Below are 26900 nucleotides of genomic sequence, written 5' to 3' on the forward strand. Positions count from 1 at the left end.
AAATTCACCTATTTCAATGAATGTCCATCTCCTTCCTTGGAAAAATGCTCATTTTGGCTGGGAAGTTATTCTTGGCTGCATACCACGTTCCTTAGTCTTTCAGAATATCAAATTCCAGGCCCTTCGACCCTTTAAAGTGGACACTGCTAGATCTGAGTAATCCTTATTGTGGCTCCTCTATATTTGAATTGATTTTTTTCTAGCAGCTTATACTATTTTTATCTTGGTCTGATAGTTGTGGAATTTAGCCACTATATTTCTTGGAGTTTTGATTTTAGGGTCCCTTTCAGTAGGTGATCGATGAATTCTTTCAGTGTCTACTTTACCCTGTGTTTCTATAACATCTAGGCAGTTCTCTTTGATAATTTCCTGGAAAATAGTGCTCTTTTTTTCCATCATATTTTTCAGGAAGTCCAATAATTCTCAGATTCTCTCTCCTAGATCTATTTTCCAGGTCTGTTGTTTTCCCAAGAAGATATTTGACATTTTTTCCATTGTTTCATTTTTTTTGTTTGTTTGTTTTTTTGGTTTTTCTTGACTGATTTTTGGTGTCACCTCAAGTCATTCAATTCCATTTGTTTAATTGAGTTTTAATGAATTTTCTTCACTCTTTTTTTATATTTTTTTAATTGTCCACTTGAGTTTTTAAGTGAGTTATTTTGTTCTATGGAATATTTTTTCCTTTTAGCCAATTTTATTTTTTAGAGAGCTATTTTCTTTTTCCAGTTCACTAATTCTGTTTTTCAAGGATTTGATTTCTTTAAATCATTCTGTCTTTAAATGAGTGAGATGGCATACTCAGAATCTTCTTGCCAAGCTTCCCTTTCCTTTTCCCATTTTTCTTCTAGCTCTCTTGTGAGAACCTTTTTAATTTCTTCTATGAGATTCATCTGTGCTGAGTAACAGATGATCTCCTCCTTGGGGAGTCATCTGAAGACAGTCTGTTTTTAGTCTCCTCAGGGTTAAAAGTCTGTTCTCTATCCATATAGAAGCTATCAATGGTTAGAGCCCATTTTAATTTTTTGCTCCTTTTGTCAAAGAAGAATCAACTAACAAAAAAAAACAAATGCAGTCTGCTTTTTGGGGGGAGGGCAGGGCTGGGTGGTGTTACCAAGCTTCCTCTACAGACTGCACGGGGCAGCAATGAGGCACTAGCAGGACAGCAGTGGCTGTGTTGCATCTGCGCTAAGAGACTGAGAGCATGCTGAGACACTATGGGTGGGTATGGCCAGGTCCCGAGAGACCCTAGCTTTTTGGGGTTATAGTCTTTACCCCCTGTGTTTATAGCTTCTCTGCTGATCTACAGGCTTGCTGCCAGGGCAAAGTAGCCACACTGTGGTAAAGTTTTCCCTGCAGAAACAGATGAAATCACACCCCACCCCTCTCAGGTCTGCTCAGTGTGAGCTCCCTGCCTCAGTTTCCCTGCCTGTTGTGCTGCTGCTGCCTGCCTTCAGTCTGTGCCCAGTCTAATTGTTCCTGCCTGCAAGCAAAAGAAATTCACCTTTTCTGGTGAATTTTGAGGATATCTTCTGTTGGTAATTTGTGGGTTTTTTCAATCAAGCACTAATTCCGAGACCTTGCCTTGAAATAAAGTATTCTGAGAGCAAAGATGGAGCTTAAATAGGGGTGTGTGTGTCCTCTCTGCCATCTTGGCCGGAAGTCAAAAATCTTAATAAGTAAATCTTGACAAATCCAAATAAATGTGTTCTATACAGTAGTTAAACTCAGAATGGCTGATAGGTATTTATGAAAAAATTATTTTTAATAGATGGGCAATATGTTGGTTACAACTTATTTTTGAGGATTAAAAAAAAAAAAAACCCATGTGTTGAAAGGTTGAAACTAACAGACATTTATTAAATGGTTTACAAACAATTGCTATCAATTATTCCATGTTTATAAAACATTCATGTTAAGTAAAGTGCTGCAAATGATACTTCCATAAACAGTTTTAAGACATTTTGCAACCTCCAAAATTTCTGGTTATCTGGATATATGAAGTCTACAGGTGATTAGTATGGTACATTCACATTAAATTTAAATTGACGCTAAGGTATCTGTCACAGTGTTTGGTTCACAGACTTTAGTCTGAATGATCAATTTACATCTGGGGGAGTCTCCTTATACCAAGGTTTTTCTCATTCAGTTACGAGTGAATAATGAATCCAAACTAAATAAAAATGTATTTTAATATTTCATATAATTCTACTCAATTATAATAAATTGTCATTCTACTCAATTATAATAAATTGTCATTTATCCTTCCTTTATAAACATTTAAAAAACAAAACCAAATCAGTATATGAAAAAGTATGCATTTGTGCAAAGCCATGAAAATCTTATCAGAGTTTTCATTTTGAGTAGGCACTTGCATGTTGCCTTTTATTCTAATGCTCAAAGGAAGACTTCATAAATTATATTGTGAAATAATAATGGATACCTTGGTTTTACACAGTGCCTTTGTCCAAGGAATTAATTTTCTTGTTCTCACAATATCATGGTGAGGTAGAGTGGAAATAAATACTAGAATCCTCATTTTATAGAAGGAGAAACTGAGGCACATGAGCTGTTAATTGATTTACTTCAGGCCATCATAATAGAACCAGAATCCCAACTTGTTTATTCCCATCTAAGCTTAGGTCAGATTAACACAGTAGTGGAAAGAAGAGATAGGAATGCATAAATATCTAATTCTTGGACCTTCTAATTTTATCACCTATCATTAATGGTAATTTAGTCAAATCTCTCAGAATAATTTTACTCCCACACTAACTATAGCAAGATAATTTGAATGGTTCAAATCAGAAATGTAATTTAAAAATCCCAGCCTGAATGCTAAACATGACAGTAAACTGCATGAAGGGCAGACACTATTCCTAATCTGGTTGGTTTCTTCTACAATGCCCAAGCACAGTAGTTTTGCAAAAACGTTGGAAAAATGTTAACATTAAGCACAAATTTCTTAAACAAATAATGCTTAATATGAATGTTGACGTTGTTTAGTTTGCTTTATTTCTTTTAGACAAATATTTATTTTTAAAACAACACAAACTTAACATTATTCTTGTGGGTATGTGATTTTTTCCCCCTCTCAAATGAAGCAAATGGAATTATTTCAACAAAATAAGATTCCTAAATTTTTTTAATACTAAAAGTTTAATTTCATTAAAGAGCATTACTTTTTCCTCTCCTCTTGTTACACAGCTGTAAAATAGATTTTTTTAAATTAATTCAATTGAATCAGTATTTGTTAAGTGCCTAAAACATTCAAGACATTGTGCTAGGCACTGGGGGGGAAGAGAGGAGGAGGACAAAGACCAAAAGGAAAAAACAAAACAAAACTCAAGGTCCTGCCCTCAAAGGAGCTTACATTCTGCTTTCTGAGCCTCAATTTCCTTAACTGTAAAATGATAGGACTGAATTAGAGGACTTTTAAGGTCTCTTTCAGCTTTAATAGTATGATTCTAAAGAAGATCCTTAGTGTAAAGATTCTATTTTTTTAAGCTAACAGAACAAGGGAGAAACAAAGGTCTTTCAAAAAGGGAAAATAGTCTTTTCTTCAAAGTCCAAATTGATATACCAACACAGAAAACTTCCACTTCTCTAGCATTATTTTGTTATTAAAAAAGAAGTACATAATCACCTAGACAATATTATTACATACTGTTACTCAGAATGGTCTATGTGAAATTAGAGAACAATTACTCTAATATATTTAGTATCAAAAAGGTACACCTGGTTCACTTTGACTGAATATTTTTTGACTTGAGAGGAGATTTTAAACCATTTTTAAAGAGATACAGGGGAGAGATACAATGCCACAATATGTTCTTGTGATACAGCACGTGTAGCAAGATGACTACAGGGAAACTTTTTTTTTTAATGTGCCAGATGACACATACAAATTCTCAAACACAAAGGCAAATGCACAACTGATTTATACCTATATCTCAAAACCAGAAAAAAAAGATTATATACAAAAAGCCTTGACAACTACTCCTTTCATTATTATATGTTGCTTGGTTTAATTAACATTTTGAAAAGAGTTCTGTTTTGTTGGATACATAATAATCACATTTATTTTTGAGCAAATAGCATTAAAGTGCACACTTGCTTACAATGCCACTGTTTAAGGAAAGCTAGTGTATATCTGAACTACTACTACTGTACTTCCAATCCTGGTACCACCTTTTCCCAAGCCAACTCCCACCCCACCCCAAGCCCATTTTATTTTATTTTTTAAAATATTTGACCCTCTAACATTCATTGTTTATCCACCATACAACTCAACTGTTGACAATCTTCTGTTAGGCTTGTCCTCTTTATACTCTTATGACTACCTGGATTGTCTTAAAGGTACTAAAGGGGGGAGGGGAAACCTGTACTTTTTCTCAACTGAGAAATTGAAATGGCTTTTATATATGTTTGGACTTCCTGGATAAGAATATTTTTATGAGGAAGCTCACATGAATAAAGAACCTGTAAATTATTTATTACAATATTGATATATAACTTTTTCTTCATGTCCAGAAACTTTCATTGAATGGTATTAAGACATATTTCCCCAAGACCACACAATTTGTCCAACAAATAGTTTTCCTTTGTTCCAGAATGGGCAAGATAACAAAGGCACAGACTCACTTTGTACCAAAAGGGACAAGCAAACAATAACCACTAGGCACCTACTGATACAAAAGCACAGCAACCACAAATAGTAAATGTCAAAAGTCTTATGTAACTTTTCTCCCTACAATATTTGGCAAATTCAGTCTAGATTTTTAATACCTCAGAAAGAAAAATAAATAAATAAGGTACACCACATTAAAATGTAGAATTACCTATACTTTTTCTTTAGGAAGATAAGGCAGGTAAACAAAAGGAAAGAAAAATAGACTTCCTATTTGCTGGGATTATCCTTCCTTTCTGAGGGGTTCCAGGTGACCATGTTCATCTTTTAAAATGCCAGCTATATTAGCTGTTTTTGTAATAGCTGACATGGTCCCTCAACCCTTCTCAAAGTTTCACATTAATAAATTGGTTTCATGTCTTCCTTTGTTCCTTAATAACAAATCTGTTCCTTATAACAAATTTAGTTATTTAAAGATTTTCAAAAAAAAAGTTTTGTGATATTTTGATAGTTAAAATCTATTCCAGAACCCAAATCATCAAGAGATTACTATGTGTAGACTTAAAATGACAAATAAATACATTTCCAAACAAAGTGAATTCCTCTTTTACTTAAATTACCCAGACCAGGGGTATAGGACTAAATAATTCTGCTAGGCAGCTGATGTTCACAAATGACAGCAAAGACTAGAGAACTCCACAATTTTAGGGGCTACTGTTTCATCAACTAATGTAGAAGATAAATCAGCCTGTGTAGGAAGAAGGCTTGTTTATGTTAAACATCAGCACTCACAAAATCCCTATTCACAAGCATTTGACAAACAGGGAACAAACTACAACAGAAATTTTGTCTGTTTACATCATGATCAGCATCTGCATGACATAGCAATACTTGCTTTTTGATGGCAGTCGATTTAGGAGCAGGCCACTTAACACATCTATAAGCCTACTACTGCAGAAATAACCTGGAAATGTATCAGCCTATCCAAAGAGTTTAAAATAATGATTTATGTAAAATCATTTTATTTTCCTAGTTAATTCCTTTTGATAGTGCTGTCCAAGTTCTTAAATTTAAAAAAAAAATGATGCAAGGATTCTTTAACATCAAAATTTTAAAACTATTTCAAGATACTGAGGGGATAGGATAGCATAAAGCTACACATAGATATATTGCAACACCTTTCTCACTGTGTCACAATAAACTGCAGACTTGAAAGATGAAGTATGATGAAAAGGATAGAGAATACTTGGAAGGTTGTATCACTCTAACGTTTGACCGTTTCCTTTAAAAAAAAAAAAATCTGTAACGTTCCTCTCTGTGGGTATAGAATTCGTTTCCATGCTTACTAGGCCTAGGTATAATGATCAGAAATATTAAATTTTCAGTTTCAGCTGATATATATCCAGTTAATTCACTGCAGAAGGGAAAATAGGACAACAAATCTAAAGTAATAGTTAAAGCTCACAGCTCATATAATTTTCTTTTTTTTTCTTTTTGTTTGTTTTAAATTTTTTTGTGGTTTATTTCTGCTCTGTTGCAAGCTCTGATTCCCAAGTTAATGGCCTCCCAGCAGATTTGAAAGGAAGCCTGAAGATTTCTTTTGCTGTGGTTCTGCTTCCTGGTCTTGTGTAAGTCCCAGTTCACTCTCAATCTGATCGAGCTCTGACTGGTCCAGTAGTTCAAAATCATCACCTTCTTCTGTGTCTGTGTCATCCCCTGGGCTAGGTGCGGGCAGGGAAGATGCTTTCTGCACTCCCTGCTGCAACTGGTCTTTGATGGCAGCAGACATTGCAGCTACAATGACATCACCAGCCAGATTACCCATCAAGTGAATGGTTTGGTCACTGCTCAGAGGAAGGGAAAGACCAGCTGCTGGATGCCTCTCTTTATTCTGTCTGTGACCACTATCCAGCTGTTCTTTTTTCCTTTTGTACTGGATAGGCAAGCCAAGGCTCAACTCATCTTCATCATTTGTTCCCATGCCATTTTCTAGAGATGGAAATTCTGAAAGATCTCTGGAGAAAGCTTCTTCCTGTTCACTGGGTCGATCGAGATCTATGAGATAATTGAGATATACAATAAGGAATCTGAAATAAAGTTCTTCGATATAAAGGATGACTTAATTTAGTCTAAACCCTCAAGTTAGTCTATAAAACTGACCCAGCTTTTTCTGCATCACATTGAAGCAGCAGAGCTCTGAGAGTGAAATGGATTTCCTAGCTAAATTACAGATTGAATCCTCCTCTACAAATTTTCCAAAATCTGCTGACTCAGAGGCCTAGGACAGCACAAAATCAGAAACGCTAAGCAACAGAATATATAACTTATAATCAACTATATATGTTATAGAACACATCAAACAACTAGCCAATGTTCAATATTTTCTTGAGGGGCTGGTTAACATTTAATTTTCAATGCAAATCAGAACAAGTTCTCTTCTTTATGGTATGAACCACATATACCAGTGTCAAACTGGAAATAATTAAAAGTGTTTTCACATGTCAAATAGTTCTGCTTTTCACTGATATCTGTGTATTATTATCCCCTAAGGCAAATATGGCCCTTTGGCCTGTGGATGAATGTTAATTATGATATACATGAGAAACTTTGAATATCCTCATGTGTGCTTTTATAGGGAGAAAGATAACAGAGGCCATATCTAACTCAGTTCCATATTCAATATAAGAATCTGTAGAGATATACCTGATACTTAGCCCTCTGACTTTCCACAAAATAAAATTGATCTTATTTACTTAATCTTAGTTCCTTTCCTACAGGATTTCCTACCATATATTTTAAAAAATCTTTTTTCATTAAGCACATAGTAGTTACTTAATATTTATATTTTTAAACACATAGTGAGTTAATTACTCTTTTGTTAACATAACAGTAAATTGCTACTAGTATTTAAAAGTTTTTAATTCATTTTAGTACACAGTGGGAACTGGAGACACCAAATGCCATAAAAGTGATCTGAGATGTAGTTAAACTAGTATTTCTATTAAAGTCCTAATCTCATGCGTTAGCAAGCATGATTACATGATGATAGCATAGAAGTGAAGCTGAATTCTCATAAGACCATAGATTTAGAGCTAAAAAGAAATCTTTAAGGACATAAAGGCCAACTTTCTCATTTAACTGAGGAAATTTAGGGAACTCTCCCTCCCTCTGACTAGAAAAGGTGGAGGGTGGATATTGGAGAAATCCTCCCTGATCCTCCACATCTAAGAAGGGCTCTCTGGGAATTCACTTCATCATTTTCCACTCAGCTACTTTCCTGGACTTATTATTATTATTATTATCATCATCATCATCCAAAGAGTCTTCATTCTGCAATTTAAAATCAACTCCAAAACTCTTACCTCCTCAGACCAACTGCTTTCCTGGCTACAGGACTTTATCACAACCCCTATGCTCCCAGTCTATTAGATTCTATGTGTTGTCCTCCCCTGTTAAATCGTGAGCTACTTGTGGGCAGGGACTATCTTATAAAACTATCTAAGATTAACCAGGAGGTAACAACTATTTTTAGCTGTTAAATTCAAGACAACTAGATGGCTCAAGTGACCAGTCAGGAAGAGCTGAGTTCAGATCCTTTATCTGACACTGACTAACTGTGTGACCTATGGCAAGTCACTTAACCTGCTTGCCTCAGTTTCCTCATCCGTAAAATGAGAATAATAATAGCATCTACCTCCAGATTTGTTATGAGATTAAAATAGTTATGGCTCTATAAAAGTGCTCACTACTACCAAGGTATACAAGGATTTTCATCTGCAATCAGGAAAGAAAGATTACACTGATAAAAGGATCAAAATAAATATTATTTGAGGAGATGAGTTTTCTACCAAATTTTCTGCATGTCTCCAATAATTATAATAATAATTACTATAATAATTATAGTAATTATTTACTATAAGTGGTATAAGCAGATTGAGTATTTAGGATTTAGGAAGACTTGAGTGTGAATCCTGTTCCAAGTGCTTGTTAGCTATGTATTCCTGAGGAAGTCAGTTAACCTTTCTCAACTTCAGCTTCCTAATCTGTAAATATAATTTAAATTCTTACAAGGTTATTGAGGAGATCAAATGAGATAATGTGTATGAAATGCTTTACAAACATTGAAGTGCTACATAAATACTGATTTTATTGATATTATTTGTTCCCTAACCCCTACTTGAGTGTTGCTACTACCATTCATTTTTGCAACTATTAAGTCTCCAAAGACCTTTTCCCTCTTTCCTTAGTACAGTACCTTAGAGAGAAGGCTATTTTATTTTGTACTTCAAAATATGACCTCAGTCCTTGAAGATTTGTGGCTATTAAACAATCCATCTCATAAATTAGCAATTATTTGATTACTTTGCATTTCACATATGACAAAGCCTTTGAGCCCAGAAGATGGTGAAATGAGTGACCAGCTTGAGATCATGCAAACAGCTAGAACCGAGAAAGCCCTCCTGACAGAAGATAGTGATTATTGTGAGGGCTATGCTTATTTTTATCTTGGATTTGTAATTTCTAACAGAAATGGAAATTACTCCCTTCTATTGATAGTGATCACAGCCTCTCTCTCTAATTGGGTAGGTCATCTTCAGTAATTGCTGTGTTTAAAAAAAAAAAAATCAGTTCATGGTCCTGCAGCCACCAAGTAATGAACTTCTCCAAACTTCGTCAGACTATAGGCCTATACTCAAAACTTTTCTAGTTTGCTGAGATCTAACAAAGCCCTTGCTGCTCTTAAACAGGCATCATCTTAGAAAATCTGAGGGTCATACCCACGCCTTGAAATCCAATGAAATATCAAAGCACATACAGTGAGCAGAGTCCAATGAAGTGAGGACTAATATTGAAAAGATTCTCCTCTAAGTTTTACTTATAATCTTAGAGGATAAATATTAAAGAAAATGTGCTACAGTACTATTAGTTGATTTATCCAAAATTTATACAATTTATTGTACAATCTGTGATGCTGAATTTATACAAAAACAATTAAAATTTTCATATATAAGGATATGCAAAAAAGGGAGGGGGAAGGAAGGAGTTATCATAACTCATTATATTCAACTATCTCTTTCAAGGATTAAGGGAAAATTGTTCCTGAAAATAGGCAGTGTGGTATATAGAATAGGGATGACTAGATATAAAAGTATTAGGATTTAAAGTCAAAAGGAGCTAATTTCAAATCCCACCTGTCACTTGCATCCTGTATCACTTTGGGGAAATCTAGCCTTCACCTTCCCCATCTGTAAAATGAAGAGGTTAAACTGAATGGATTGATGTTCTCTTCTAGCTCTAAATGTATGATCCTATAAGAAAATCGTTGTATCTCCATATATCCACCCCATATACAGAAGATTAAACATTTTGCATGATGTTTTAATAATAATTTAGACTGTCAAAAAGCAATGACATACATTACATTACATTAAAAGACATTTAAGTGACCCAATGGATATAATGCCAGACCTGCAGCCAGAAAAACCTGAGTTCAAATCCAGCCTCAGATACCAACTAGCTGTGTGATTCTGGGCAAGTCACTTAAACTCTGTTTCATTTTAGTTTCCTCAACAGTAAAATGGGGATAATAACAGTACCTACCCTCCCCAGGTTGTTGTTGCAAGGATCAAATGAGATATTTGTAAAGAACTTAGTACAGTGCCTGCAGTAGGCATTATATAAATGCTAATTATTATCATTACCAACATCGTCATTATCATTGTTACATACCATCAGAAGTGTCTGTCTGTGGAGTACATCCTTCAGATAGATTGAAGGTCCCATTATCAGTCCAAGATACTTCTGATATATCTGTGTCAGACACAGATAACTCTTTGGCAACAGTTGTAAGGCTAACCTATGACAAATTAGAAAAGTCAAATATTAATTCCAATCATCTTTTCTTGTGAAAATACTAACACAAGTAGTTGTGAGATAAAAATGAAAAATAATTTAACAAATGTGTTGAAATGCTGAAATTCCACCATAATGAACAATCAGCTTTGTTGCAGGCAAGTGAATTTACAGTCAAACTCAAAAGAGAACAAAAATTAAACACAAAGTACCTTAGGACAAAGGGCTGAAAAGTCTAATTCACTGTCATCTTTGTGATTTTTTTCTTTATCTGCCTCTGTTGAAAAAGAAAATGTACAAATGAACTTTTAGTTTCCTAGCTTTCCTATAAGTACTACATCTTGCCTACCATGGCTTCTTCTTCATGCTCATCCCACATTTCTCAAGTTCTCAAACATTTCCAAATCTTGAATGCTTTCACAGCAGAAACCTCATTGATAAGCAGAATAAATTATTTCTATATCATCGTCTCAGATAAGCTGTCAGTTTTCCTACTTCTTCCCCCTTACTATGATTATTCTCTATTCCTAAGATCATTCTATTATTCTGTAGGCTTTTTCAACTCCATAATATCACTATCCCTCTCAAGTTAACATAACTTAAACTAAGAATTTTAATCAAATATAAAATGTTTAAACCTTTCACCACCATGGCTTCCCCCATTTAAAACTTATTCATTCAATAAATTCAGTGTAATGCATGAAAATTGGGGTGGACAGGTATTGGGGGGATATATAAAAACAAACAGTACACAAGGAGCTTGCTCTCCTGAGAATTTAGGAAAACAACCTTTAAAGTTTCTAAATGAAACAAAATGTATCTTCTTTTTGTAGTAGTAGAAACAGTGGTTAGCATAAGGTTTTACTCACAGAGAAACTTCTTAAATCTAATTCATGTATGTATATCCATTTCATATGTGGTATCTACTTTTCAAACCTTACTTACCAGATCTTTCTCGCCTCTTTTGGTTAATATATTCTCCTATTCCAAAATCTAGTTTCAGCAGAAATGACTTGATCTTGCTGTATACTCTTTGTCCAAATTCATTGCACTTAAACAGTGGACACAAAAAGGCACAGAGTACTAAAGGGATAAAAAGGGGAAAGAAAATATTTATTTTCAAGGGGTCAAAATTCTAGAGGAAAAAAAGGCACTGAATGTCCCTTACTGTCAAATAAATGTTTATTTCTTAGGAAAAGTACTCTGCACTGGACAAAACAGAAATCATGAATACAAAATAATGAACTTATTTCACAAACAAGGAAGCATTTCACTTTCCTTCCATGTCACTTTCCTTCTATCATCTTCATCATTACCATTGTTGCCATAACCCACTTTAACAATAAGCCTTGTTCAAAAGCTGGTGGTAAACCAGAGTTTTATCCATTCATGCCCTTGCAACCTCAAAACCGTAAGGCAAGGTACTTGGATTTGGGCTATTTCATTTTCAGGGAAAATAAATTTCAGAGATTCAGTATGATATACTGGAAAGAAGACAGGAAGTGGGATCAAAACAACCAGGAATATAGTTGTAGCTCTGCCACTATAGTCTCTTAGTTTCTTCACTGATAAAGTGAGATGTGATAACAGAGTGGATTTTCAACTTCGACTTAGCTCTTCTCAATAAACCATCAACTCTGATCTAACTCTTCTTAAGAAACCATCAATCAAATATTTTAGTAAGCATTTAGCATATGCTAAGCATATAGTACTACATGTTGGGAGCTTTTTTAAAAAGAAAAAACAATTCCTGTCTCAAGAAGCTTATGTCTAATGGTTGAGAAAACATGTATAAATCAGAACATAAATATGGAACTTGGGAGGTAATCCTAGAAGAGACAACAGTAGCAGCTTAAGGATCTAGCAAATCCCTCCTAGAAGAAGTGGCACTTGAGCAAGCTGAATTTTAAAGGAAGCTATAAATTCTCACAGAAAATTATATTTACAATTATATTATACCACAAATACAATATAAATTAAAGAGGGTATAAACTTACATACAAAGTAGGAGAGTATGACTCCAGGAATGTAACTTCCTAAGATCGTAAAAAATGTGCACACACTGCAGACCAGGAGGCAAAACTAGAAGTTTAACCAAAAAGGGGGGGAAAAAAAGCTGACAATCAGTATTTATATGATGAAGACATTTTATTATTGCTACATATATGCCACTCCCACTCTCAATTATTTTTTAATAAGTTACTTGTGGATTTTTTAAAAATCTACCCTATTCATCCCTGTCAGGACAGAAGAGTTTTCTAAATCCTGCATGAGTTTTCATGGGGGTTGTTACTTCTCCACTAGTAGTTTTAGAAAGTTACACCTCTTTGGCACACAGGAGGAATAATGTGAATCATCCTGTTTGTTTAGGGTCCTAGATACATTATTTTCCCTATTCCATCATAACTAAATATTTGCTATTCGATTCTTGTATGGTCTAAAAATAGTGTATATTAGAACAAGATTTTGAACTATACTTGTGCAATTAGGACACAAACACTCCCATTGATTTGGAGGAAGCTGGGATTGCCAGAGGTGAAGGAACACCATGGTTAAAAGGGATTTTTGAAAAAAGATATAGGTGAGAAAGGGATATATACCTTCTGAAATAGAAATGATTAAAAGAAGAAAGGCTAAATTTCATGTTCTTTTTTTATTTTTAACCTTTGACATGAGAAAAATAAGGGCAATGTGATGAAATATGAAGAAATGAATCTGTTTTTGAAACACCAGGAACCAAAACACAAACTACAGAATACTTGTAGTGATCCAGGCTTCTCTCTGAAACACAGGACAGTCTTTATATCAATAGTTTTTTTCAATAATGATGCTATATGGCTGATAGTCGCATCATATACATCAAGGTCAATGGAGAAGGTATATGGGCATATAGCAGCACATCACCAACAAACAATTGGGTGGGAAAAGGGACATAAAAGATTTCAGCAAGGAGATTTATGGCTGGAAAAAGAAAGCATGAGCTTCTCACATAAGAAGTTAAAGGTTTGCTAAAACTATGTTTTAAGGTTAGAAGTTATTCTATAGCATGAATATGCTATAACCTTAATATGACAATAGTTAGCATATATATAGTGATGTGAACTCTAAATTAGCTTGTTCTCTGAAATTGCTAAAATGAATCCATCCTGTTCCTATTAATCATATAATCAAATCAGTTCTCTCATACTGCCTTGTTTTTATAGAATTATGTGAAGCTAGAATCCATTATTAATCCATCCATCCTGTCTTCAATTTCTGAGTCTGCTTAGATTAGCACATTGGAGACAATCTTCATGGGAACTCAGTTTTCCCAAACTATCCTCAATATCTCAATACACAATCTTGTCATTCCCCAGATCCAACCCTTTATTACCCCCTTCTCCCTCTAAGCTATAAAAGTTATGTCTCCCCAAAAAGCAAGTTGCTTAATCACCTATGTCTTGCTAAGCTGTGACTGATTATGCCTGTAAGCTATTCCATGTTAAAAATGGCACACCTTTGTAACCAGTGATGGATATCTCTGACAATTTCTTTATGCTGTGAACTGAACCAATTCTATTTTTATAATATTCTTTGGTAATTTTGCTCTCCCTAATCCACTTATAAATCTATTTCATATTATCACTTCTGGTGTCTTTTCTTCTGGTACTATTTTTTAAGTTTGCAAAGCACTCAAAAATATCTCATTTGACCCACAAAATCATCCGGGAAGTAGGTGTCTCATTTTACAGATAAAGAAATGGAGGCAGAAAGAGGTTAAGTGATTTTGCTCAATCATACAACTTCATAAAATGCCAGAGGCTGAATCTGAACTATGGTGACCTTGAAGAGAAGGTTCCAGAGTACAGTTAATAGCTTAAAAAAAAACTTAAAAAGAAAATCTTTTGGATGATTTAAAGTATTTCAAAATAAAATTAAAATTCTAATACTGGAATAATTAGAGTGATTACAATCTTTAATACTCAAAGGGAGTGGAAGGCAAGGGAACTTGGAGTGTTTTCTTTTTACAAGGTAGAAGTCTATTGTCAGTGCTGCCACACCTAGGTGCAGTCCTATTCCCATAAGGCTTAACTTACAAGTTGCTGAAAAAGTAAAAGGGACCTTCTATAAAGTTGCTTAAGTGACTAGTCTCATAGGAAGAATTACTGCATTTCCCCATGTGATACCTTTTAGTTATCTCCTCCTTTTAAAATGGTCAAAGCAGCCCTCTAACATGAAATACCTCCTTCCCCACAAATTCAATTTGAAAAATATTAAGGTTTATTATTTATTTTGTGTTAAAAAGGATTTCCAATAATATTTATTTTATTTGTTCTATTTTATAATTAACATTCTGTTAAAAGCTTCCTTAATTTTTGTGTGGAAATGGAAAGAAAGAAAATAGTTTTATTTTTCCACAGTAGAAGCCAAAAGAGGATCATATTGAATTCATAATGTGCTTTATGGCTTATATTACTTGAAATCAGGTAGCTTCTTACTTTATCTGAATTATAACAAATCTTAAATTCAGAATAAAAGCAAGGCTGACTTTAAACTAATATGATATAACATCTATACCATTCTCTAAACCCCATTTTTATAATAAACATAATATTCATTTGTATAATACATTTAACATTTATAATATCCCTTCCTCATAATATCTCTGTGAAAAAGATTATTCAAATATCATCATTCCTAATTTAGAGTTGTGAGAAGGTGGCTCATCCAGGGCAATCTTAAATCAGTATAGTGGCAGAATTGGGATTTAAATCCAGGTTGTCTACCTATTATTTTAATGCTTTCTTTCAGCATATTATACATTCTTTATAGTCCATTCAGAATGAATACAACCTGATGTAATTTGCAACCTGATTTGTAACCTGATATAAGTAAGGCCATCTATTTCCCAAATTTGTTGGATGCCATAATAAATGTAATGATTACCATGTACAATGAAACTTGCCTTGCCAGGGTTCTGCTGTTTAAAGAGTGCCATTTCTTGAAGAAATAAGCTGAAGTTCATCCATGATTCTGCAATACATTGGCTGAGTCCAGGCTTTTCATCGGCTTTGGAATTTACCACTTCCCAGCTAAAACAGAGAGAAAGAAAACAAGTCATAATCTGGATAATTGATAGTAACATTTAAAGGAATTTCACCTTTGATATGATATCAATCAAATAATAAAAGTGTAAATGTCCACAATGGATTTAACATTGGTTGGTCAAATTTACAGAAAATTGGAAAAGCCTAGGCTGAGTAGCCACATATTACACAGCCTCTCTTTCCAACATACTGGGAAAATGTAAATGAATCTGAGTATTAATCTAAGAAAACATTACAAGCTTAATAAATTTGATAAACAAAATGAGGAAACTTCAGAAACAGAGACTGCTGAATATCAGAAACTCCTTAGACTGTTCAATTTAACCATATTTTTGTTTACTTTTTAAAATTCTCAATAACTATAAAACTAACAGACTTCATATCAAACTGATTGTTCTAATGAGCAAAGGAAAATAAATGGGGGGAAAAGAGGAATTAGATATTCAAATCTATTGAAATTCTCTATAGATATCACTTTAATAGTAAAAGAGTGGCTTTTTTTTTTTAGAGAATAATAGTTCTTATTTTGGGGGTAATTTAAAGTTATCATCACAATATTCTTCCTAAAATATTATCATTCTCTGAGAAATGATGAGCAAGATGCTCTCAAGAAAAAAAAGTTAGTAAAGTCCTCCATGAACAAAGTGAAATATACTATATATAAAGTAGTAACAATGTTCTGAGATGACCATCGTAAATGACTTTGCTTTACTTAGTAGTATAATCATCCATAACTACTCTGAAGGATTTATGATGAAAAATCTGAATACAGATGGAAGCATTCTCTCTATCTCTTGCTTCCTTTTTAAATTTAATTTTTCTTGAGGATTTTTATTTTCATTATAGTGGAAGATCTATGTTTTCTTTCACAACTTGACTTTTATGGAAATGTTCTGCATAATTTCATATGTGATTTCTTAATTGTTGATGGGTATAAGGGAGAAATTAAAATTAACCCCCACAAAAAAAACCCAAAATATCCTTCCTAAGATGGACTATGACATCCAAGAGATCTCTTTTTGGTCAGCAACTTGTTGCCGTCAACAAAAGTTCCTGGCCAGATTAAAGAAGGGTTCACTTATTGCAATGGTTCTCAAACTTTTCTTTTCAGTATCTTTATCCTATTAAAAATTATTGAGGATCTCTCCAAAGCATTTTTGTTTATCTGGGTTATATTATAGACATTTACCATATTGGAAATAAAAACTATTTTTAAATTTGTAGACCCTCTAAAAGGGTTCAGAGATCCCCAGGATTCTCTAGACCATACTTTGAGAACCACTGACTTATTGTTTCATCTCTGGACTTGCCTATCTCACTGACCCTTAGGAATCCTAATCCCTATTAATGCCTGATGTTATTTATACTTTCTTTATATAAGCTCAAAAAACTCTTATCAGATTAATATATTATTTTCCCTAGAAAAACAAACCCATTTTCCTGACAATTCTTTTCTGAAATAATATTTTAATTCCTGTTATATTTAGCATAGTGGTAGAAGTAGACAGGAAATTCAATATTTAAGTAAAAACTATATCAATGAATCATTATCATTAAATGCTTTCATCTAACAACTTGATTGCTCTAATGTACTTTTGTGTATAATCAGGTTTATTTATGTTATATGATTTGGTTCTTTCTCTATTCTTTTCTCCTACCTTCCTTCATCTGATATTTATTAAGTAATCTTAATATGCTAGACACTGAGGCAAAAATTTAAAAAAGCATAAGGTTCTGATCTCAAGCAGTCTGCAATCCCATAAGGTCATTAGATATAAATATATCTTATCTAACATAACATAACATAACATAACATAACATAACATAACATAACATAACATAACATAATATGATAGATAAATAAATATCATATATAGAATATAAGCACATACAAGAAATACAAAGTGCCATAAGATTAAGTATTGTTGATAGTGTCTATAAGGATATGCTTGAAAATTATGAAATGTAATCACATGGAAAAATTCCTGGACTGGGAAATGAAAGAACGGATCCGGTCTTGATTCTGTTATAAACTGGCTATTAAACTCTAGATAAATTATCAAGTTCTTTGTACCTCAATTATTTACATATAAAATACATATTTTAAAGCAAAAATTACTTTTGAGGGGCTATCCCATTCTAAAATGCTGTCTTAAATAACGTCAGCCATCCCATTTAACAACACTATCTTCCTTTCCTTCTCCACCCTTCCACCTGTTCTCTTTCCTAGTATCAGTTGAGTGTTCCACTTTTAGAGGCAGAACTTTCTAGGAAAACTGATTACCTCATTCCTAGAATCTACAGTCAGAAAGGAAATTTATGCTACTGATACTTGACATTTGGAGTGTACTACAGGTAACATGTATATGATATGTATAGTTACTCAGAATATCTGATTCTAGAATTTCCTAGAAAGTCCTTTCCTAAAAACATTTAAGTAAGAGAATGGAGTCTGTTGTAAATATTAGACTGACTCATAGTAAACAGATCTTTTGTGTTGTATGGCTCCCTTCCTGTCATCCTAGAAAGAAAGATAACATACAACATAAAGAGATTGAAGGGATTGAAATATACATAAAATCTTTGTTTTCAAGTTAGGTTGCTGAAGTTTTTTAAAAAGACAAAATTCTTCCACTATTATCCAAAAACTGAAGGAAAGAAGTTATCCATAGCTTGAATATTGATCAATATTCCAATATTTACTGTTACCTTCCCACTTAGTTTTAGTTCAGTATTTTCTAGATAGTTTTCCATTTTCTTGCTTTTACTAGGTTTAAGATTAGGAAAGAACAAGGAACTTTCTCAAGAAATCATGCTGCCTATAGCAAAATATGATCCATCTTAAGGCTTCCCTTCTCTGATGCTGAAAATATAAGACACAAAATATTATTGCAGGTACTGAATTCTGAGTATGTCATCGGATTCTTCCTGATGAAAATGAACTAAGCTCCTTATCTGGTCACTCATCAAGGCGAAGTTTCCCCCAAAACCAAACCTGAGAATGTATAAAATTTTATCAGATATTTCAAAGGCAAGTCTCTATGAATAAGATTAGGATAGCTCAACAAATGACCATACTCATGAGGCATAGTGAAGTAGGTCCCCCAGTGGGGAAAGATCATACTAGTATGAAAAGATAAAAGATACAAGAAATAATAATAACTTCCATTTATACAGTGAAATGACTCAACTAAACTCATTACAATTAGTATTAAATAGCAAAACCAGGATTGGAATTCACATCTGGCTTCTAGTCCTGGCTCTGACTTAGAGAGACAGTGTGATATAAAGAGACATAGAACCTAGATTTATATTCTAGCTCTACTATCTACTTCCTTGCCCAGAGACCTTCATTTTTTTCTTCTCTGAAACTTCTTTGTAAAATCTGAGAGCTGGTTTAGATAACTTTTAAGATTCATTTCAACTCTAAATCTATAACAATGGTAATCCACTCCTTAGGTACTTATCTAATGTAATAGTATATAGTATCAATAGAGAAGGAAGAGTCCTTGTTAAGTTATCCAATCCCAAACTCTTAAATGTTTATCATAAAAATAAGAATGAGTAAAGATAGTATTTGTGAAAGATCCTCTGACTCATATCCTGCACATTTTCTACTATATTTTCTACTGCCTCACTAAAAACTATTAGTAGCTGGACTCAGAATCTAGGTCTTTCCATTACTTTGTATTGCCTTCCATCAGAAACAAAAATTCTTCAGAAGATTGCATCATTTTGATCACAGAAAAATATTTCTCTTTATTATTCCCAAGAGTAAAATGTTATGCCCTAAATCTTTTCCCTAATCCTATCACATTACCGTGTATTCAGTTCTTATAGGCTTTGATCTAGTGACAATGACTTCCTGGCTATTCTATGAACATGCCATTTTATCTCAACTCAACACTTTCTTTGGCTATCCTTCAGTCTGATATGCTCTTCATCCTCTGCTGAGACTACTAGACTCCCTGGTTTCCATTAAGTTTCAACTAATTCCCAACTTTTATCGGTAACCTTTTCCAATCCCTTAATTCCAGAGCCTTTGCTGTTAATTATTTTCTACCAATTCCTTGGTATATATTTATTTTCAACTTCTCTTCTCCATTAGAGTACAAGATCCCTTAAAGGCAGGGATAATTCTTTTACCTTTTTTTTTTATTTCTCTGGTGCTTATTAGCACAGTGCTATTATTAGTAGGTATGGAACAAATATTTATGGATGGATGCCTTTCTGATCCATTTTCTTTTTTGAAAATTTATTTACTAGTTTTTAATATTTACTTTTCTAACATTTTGATTTTCACTTTTTTCTCCCTCTTTCTCCTGCCTCCACAAAATGGCAATCAATTTGATATAGGTTATATACAGGTACAGTCATATTAAACATTTCCAAATTAAGTTATGTGGTGAAAGAGGAACAAGAACAAAAGGGGGAAACCATGAGAAAGAAAAAAAAACGAAAAGTGAAAATAGTATGCTTTGATGTTCTTTCAGACTCCATAATTCATTGGATGTAAAGAAAGGACTTTCTATCATGAGTCTTAGATTAATTGCTTAGAAGAGTCTATCAAAGTCTGTGCAATGTTGTTGTTACTATGTACGATGTTCTCCTGGTTCTTGAGTTATGTTCTTAGTAGCAACCAACCAAATACTTAATCATAAAAAGTCATGATATCCAGTTGTCCTCAAAAAATACGAACTGAATTGCTTGAATGTCATGTTGTCATTTATTCAATCAATAAACATTTATTCCAGATTGAATTATTTGGCTACTGATCTTAAGCTGATTTTTTTGCCTATTGAAGAACTACCATTTAAGGTCTTTAGATTCTTTGGCAAAATAATTCTTTGATCCAAGACAGCATTGCAAATAGATTAGAGTAGATTAAAAAAAAACAGCATTTTCACTCTGATACAAATCATATCTTTTTCTGAAGTGGAAAACTAAAATGGCTTCCTCTTCAGCTGAGCACCAACTATTCTATTACAAAGTTACAGAGCTACTAAACTCGAGTTCCTAATACTGAAACAAAAAGAGAATATTCTAAAATATTAAGATTTCTTTTCTATACCAGCAAGAGACATGAAATCTATACCTAACTTTTGAGATTATACTGCTAAAAAACTCACACTAGTCTATGTTTGTCAATGTTTTCTTTCTATTTGGATTCTTATGAATAGGTCTTATAATAAACATAGGCTGTTTAGCATGTAAGTGTTGCATGTGGAAAGAATGCTGGACTGAACATTCAATCAGAAGTTCTGCATTCTCTTCTGGGCTCTGCACATAACTCTGTATGTGACAGTGGATGAATCACTTCATCCCTCTAGGCGCCTCAGGTCCTCATGTGGGAAATGAGGCAGCTGGACTAAAATCCATTCCAGTTCCTTGAATTGTTCTTAGTATGAGAAATTATTCACTGGACTATAAACAAAAGAAATTAATTCTGAAGGTAACGTTAAAAAAAAAAAAGAACAAGATCTCAAGCATACTTTGGCTTCTGGTGTGACAGAGACAGATTTTTTTAAAAAATGAATTCATATTGGGAGCTGGATAGCTTTGTAATCATTTATCTTTTTTCATCTAGAGAATTAATTGAATCTTCAGGAGAATTCTTTTTCTTTATCAAAATTTTAAAAATGAATTTTTTCTAGTGGGAAATTTTTAAAATAATGTATAATTTGGATTAAAATGATATATCCTTAGCCAATATAAGTTGCAGTTTATTACAGCAAAAATCTTATTTTAAATAATATACCTTGGATTAAAATGGGGAGATATATTTAACAATTCCAGTTTAGAATTTTTAACCATCTTTTAAATAGCTTATAAAACCAAAAATATATTGTCAAAAGATTCTTTAAGCTGCAACCCATAGTATTCTCCATTAGGGGGTTCTACAATCCCAAGAAATGTGATGCCTTAGTGCTCTTTAAAAGTAGAATGGCATTTTTCTCTATCTGAATCCATCCTATCTAACTAATGTGAATATTACAGTGTAGGGACACTGAGGGAAACGGAATATATTCTCAATGCTACACAAACAAATCTGATTGTCTTAATAGGGAAAATAAATCTCCTCAGTCAATGCTTTTTAAGCCTATAAAAGAATCTGTATAACAAAAATATTTAAGACTTTTTACTCCCCCCCCCAAAAAAAAAACATCCTCATAGAGAAAAATGGCTAAAAATTTTTTACAAATTAATAAATAGGGACTAGCCCTAAAAATGTCAAAACAAAGTGGGAAAACTGTTAATTATTGTTAGCATTACATGTAAACATTCCAGTCACTTTTTTCATTTTGACATTTTAAACATAGAACAATTTTTTTTGTCCAATGAATTCCTGGATTTGAAAATATTTATTTTCCCAATTCAAAACTGGGTAGGATTTTTTTTCCTCAAAAGCTGAGCAAGATTTTTATTTAAATCTTATAATTCCATTTACATACTACAAGATCATACTCTCATTATATCTGTACTAGCCAAGAGGCATCATGGCCAAATACAATGTATCTGAGCTTCATCAAACTCTAGAGCATCCTTCTGCTTTGTCTTTCCTTATAAAATGTCTGCATTCATGGAGTGATATTGTAATGAAGCTTGGCAGTAAACCAATACAAACAAAACGGGTCTACAAAGGCACTAGGGTCTTTTTTTTCTCTTCTTAAAGAAGAACTGTTTCTGGACTAGTCTCATAGATCCCCAGAGTTCAGTTGAGACTGAACTCAGTCCAGTACACAGAGACAAAAATAATTAAAGATTTGGGGATTCCTTCCTGAGGCTTAGATTGTGTGGGACCTTCAAAAAGGAAGATAGTATTTTGTAGGACTTAAGTGGCAGGAAAGCTAAAAATGTCACACTAATAATAACAGTCTGAATAACTTCAGTGGCTTCAGAAACTTGGGTCAGGAAAGTAAATTTTTTTGTTTTTCTTTTTTTAATAACTAAGTTTTATAAAGTACTGAGTGTTTTAAACCAATCTAGTCATAATAATCAGGCTAAGATTTAAAAACCCTCTACAAATTAGGCTGCAAACTACATTCCCAGTCTTATTACATGTTGTTGGATGTCCAGGATAGAATATAAGATTTCAATTCAAAAAACTGAGTCAAACTGACAAGGATAAATCCTCACACAGTTACTAGTTGTGTGATCAGGGCAAATCATTTGATTTCTCTGTGTCTTGGTAAACTCATCCACAAACTACAAATAATAACAGTGCTTCCCTTTCCAGATTTTTGTGAGTAATGAAATAATGTATATAAAAGCACTTGCAAAATATAAAATGCTCTACAAACATTTGATACTATATTTCATACTTTCTATCTTCTAGTTATTATTCTCCCAATAATACATCTTCAGTCTTCATTTATTTACATTTTCATTTCAACCACATTTATCTTCCTTCAGATTCAATATCTCATTTCAATAAAAATACTTATTAAACACTGATTGATAATATATAAAAATAAAGAAAAGAAATGGTCCCTATCCCTCAAGGAGCCTAGAAAGAAAATCTTGCTATTTCTTCCCCATTTTGTCTTTATATTCCTCAATGCCCTCAAAGCCCAGGTATTTAACCAATATTTGTTGAAATGAATTTGGAATGGAAATGGAACAGATATGCAGGCAAGTACATGCAAAAAATATAAACAAGGTAATTTCAAAATTAAAAAAAGCAACAAGCATTTCAGTTCTAAGCATGTTCCAGGCATTATGCTATGCACTTTACAAATATTATCTTATTTGAGTCTTGCAATAACCCTCAGAGGCAGATGCTATTGTTATCAGCACTTGACAGGCGGGGAAACTAAGGCTGAGAGGTGAAACTTGCCAAAAGTTAATGAGTATCTGAGACTATTTAAACTTAGGTTTATCCAAGGTCATCACTCTATCCACTGAACTATTTAACTGCTTTTAAAAGAGACAATTCTCATTGCTGAGATTGTCATAATTCCATGTAATGGGCATTCTAGCCATGGAAGAGCATCTGTAAAACACAGAAGTGGATGATGTAGTATAATACAGAAGGAACAACAAGTAGGCCAATTTCACTAGAAAAGAAAAACATAAACAGGAATATTAAGTAGTGAGACTAACTCAAGAAAAGAAATAGGTGGGAAGTCTTATTTTGGAGAGCTTTCAATGATAGGATGAGGGTTGTTTTTTTGTTTGTTTGTTTGTTTGTTTTTTTTGGTACTTTATCTTAGAGGCAACATGGAGCCACTGATGATTTTTTTCATAGTCACATACAAATCTAGAGAATATCAATCTGGAAGTGTGTGAAAAAAAGGTTAGTAAAGAAAAAAACTGAAAACAAGAAAATCTATTACAGGGAGATTATAATAGCAAGAGAGAGGTAGCAAAAGTCCAAACTATGATAAATGTTATGTGAATAGAAAAAAGAGATGCGAGAGATGTTGTAAAGGTAGAATCAATAATTTATAGGCAATTTGCTATCTCTCTCATCAGTGGCTCCATGTTGCCTTTAATCAGAGAAAAGAATAAAGAATAACTATTGTAAGGTTTATTTAAACCTTGGTAACTAGGAAAGACAGTGTTACCCTGAAGAGAGATAGGGAGAGACTGGGACAAGAATTGAGTTTAGTAAGAAATGTGAATTGCATTTTGGATGTGTGAAGTTTAAGATGTCTGCCGAATATTCAAATCATGATGTCTAGTCTTCAAGTAGTTATGGGAAGTCTTATGAATAAGAGGGCTAGATTTGCAATCAGGAGAATTAGCTAGATATAAGACTTGAACAAATCATTTCACTTCTCTCATTCTCCTCTATAAAATGCAGATAATGAAAGAGTCTACTTCACAGAGGATTTCTGTAGTAATCAAATTAAATAAATTTTAAATTAACATAAAATATAAATCAGCATAAGATATTTTATAAATGTGCTTTGAATATGGAATTTGAGTTTAGAAGAAAGATTAAGGCTGCATACATAAATCTGGGAGTCATCTTCATAGAGATAAATGAACCCAAATGAGTTAAGACTGCTAAGAAAAAGCATAGAGTAAACAGGGACAGAAGCCTAGAATCAGGGCAATCATTTATTAAGAGGCAGAAAACCTTCAGAACAGGAACTCTTTTTAAATGAAGTCTTCACTGATAATCCAAGTCATGAATGTTCTCTTTCCCCTCCTTAAATTGCTTTATCTTTGGAGAAGTATCATGCATGTAATTCCCAGTAAGATATGAGCTTTTTGAAGGTTGGGTCTCTTTCGTATTTTTTCACACTGTATCCTACATAATCTTACACATAATAAATATTTAATAAATGTTAAAACAATTGGTCACAAGATCTTTTCCCTAAAGAAAACTATAATCTCTATTAGTTATCAAAACAATTATTTCAGAGAACAGTTTCATAGGCTTAGGAGTCATTAGACTAAGAAGACCTCATCGGACAAGAATCTGAGATAGCATAGTATGACAGAATGGAGAGAAAACTGGACCTGGAGTCAAAAAACCCAAACTCAAAACTCACCAGAAGGGACAGAGTCAAGATAGCAAATTAAAGAATGACATTCAACTAAACTCTCCTAAATTCCCCTTCAAAGAACTTTAAAATAATGCCTCAAAACACATTCTGGAGCAGCCGAATGAAATAATTTTCCATCCCAAGAAAACTCAGGAGGTAACCAGAGAAGGTCTGTCTCACCAAGATTGTGGTTGGGCCCTGCCCACAGTACAAATAAAGTTATGGCTAACTTTAGCCTTGACAGGCCTTAGAACAAGTTCTAACAACAGCAAGGAGAGCAAGAGCATTGTGAGTTCTCAGACTAGTGAGGGTAAACTATCAGAGAACTAATCAGGAGATTACAGGTGATCCTTTGCTTACAATGGGAGCAGGATCCTGTTGCAATGCCCATATACTATTCTGGATCACAGTCTCAGAATGAAGAAAAGTGACCCTAGGGGAGCAGGGACCCTGGTTATATTCTAGAGTAGAACAGAATGCTAAGGATGGCTCACAAAGGTCAGCAGAGTAAAAAGAAAGAGATGGATAAATGAGAAAAAACAAAAAGGAGGGAAACATTGAGTAATCATAACTGTGAATATAAAGGGAATGAACCCACCCATAAAATGCAATGGATTAAAAACCATAATTGCAAAATATACTGTTTATAAGAAACACACTTGAAACAGAAAGACACACATACAGTAAAAAATGAGGGGACAGAGCAGAATCTGAGCAGAAGTTTAAAAAAAAAAAAAAAAAGGCAGAGTTAGCTATCATGATCTCAGACAAACCAAAGGCAAAAACAGATCTAAAAGAGATAACCAGATGAACTCCCATTTTGACCAGGTGGAAGTTATACCAGGAATGGAGGGTTGTTTCAATATTAGGAAAACTATCAACATAACTGACAATACCAATTACAAAAACATCAAAAATGATTTAATGATATGAAGAGATGCAGAAAAAGCTTTTGATAAAGATAAAAAGATGAAGAAGTACAGCAATAAAAGTTGCTTTCCCTTAAACAGATAAGTACCAACTATCTCAAACCATCAATAAGCATTCTCTCTAATGGGGATAAGCTAGAAGCCTTTCCAGTAAGATCAGGGTGTAAAGCAAACATGCCCATTATCACCCTATTCAATATTATACTAGAAAGGCTACCTATAGAAAAAATATAGAGTATAGAGAAGAAGAAATTAAAGAATTTGGAATATATAATGAGGAAACAAACTATCACACTTAGGTAATATGATAAACTACAGAAGCAATTAAAAAACTGTTGAAATAATTAACAACTTTAGCAAAGTTGCAGAATAGAAAATAAATCTAAATAATGTCAGTATTACCAATAAAGTCCATTATCAAGAGATAGAAAGACAAATTTCATTTAAAATAACTGCAAACAACATAAAATTCTTAAGTCATTACTCTAAGACAAATCCAGGAACTATGCAAACACAATTATAAAAATTCTTTTCACACAAATGTTCAGATCTAAACAACTGGAGAAATGTTAACTGTTCATGAATGAGTGGAGCCAATATAATAAAAATGACAATTCTACCTAATTAATTTACCTATTCAGTACCATACCAATCCAATAACCACAAAATTATTTTATAGCATTAGAAAAAGTAATAAAATTTATCTGGAAAAAGAGAAGATCAAAAATATCAAAGATAATCAGTGATAAAAAACAGGAAGGAAGATGGCCTAGTGGTACCAGATCTTAAATTGCATTATACAGTAATAATCATCAAAACAATTTAGTATTAACTAAAAACCAGAATGAGTTTAGTGGGAAAAAAATTAGAAACAGTAGTAAATGAAAATAGTAATTTAGTGCTTGAT

At 33.2% G+C, this 26900-nt stretch overlaps 1 protein-coding gene across 3 annotated transcripts in view; it reads right to left on the bottom strand.

Annotated features, from left to right (window-relative positions):
* Positions 1 to 1828: 1828 nt before the first annotated feature.
* The window catches only part of RETREG1 (reticulophagy regulator 1), a 185163-nt gene continuing 160091 nt past the window's right edge, over positions 1829 to 26900 (bottom strand). For all 3 annotated transcript variants that reach the window (XM_051969868.1, XM_051969870.1, XM_051969869.1), the window contains 6 exons: positions 15426 to 15552; positions 12478 to 12562; positions 11426 to 11563; positions 10693 to 10757; positions 10358 to 10484; positions 1829 to 6682 (listed from right to left, as the gene is read on the bottom strand). In XM_051969868.1, coding sequence (XP_051825828.1) covers positions 6183 to 6682; positions 10358 to 10484; positions 10693 to 10757; positions 11426 to 11563; positions 12478 to 12562; positions 15426 to 15552 — 1042 coding nt within the window. In that variant the 3' untranslated portion in view covers positions 1829 to 6182. The remainder of the gene's footprint in view (positions 6683 to 10357; positions 10485 to 10692; positions 10758 to 11425; positions 11564 to 12477; positions 12563 to 15425; positions 15553 to 26900) is intronic.

Source organism: Antechinus flavipes, chromosome 1, assembly GCF_016432865.1.
Source record: "Antechinus flavipes isolate AdamAnt ecotype Samford, QLD, Australia chromosome 1, AdamAnt_v2, whole genome shotgun sequence".
Taxonomy (NCBI): domain Eukaryota; kingdom Metazoa; phylum Chordata; class Mammalia; order Dasyuromorphia; family Dasyuridae; genus Antechinus; species Antechinus flavipes.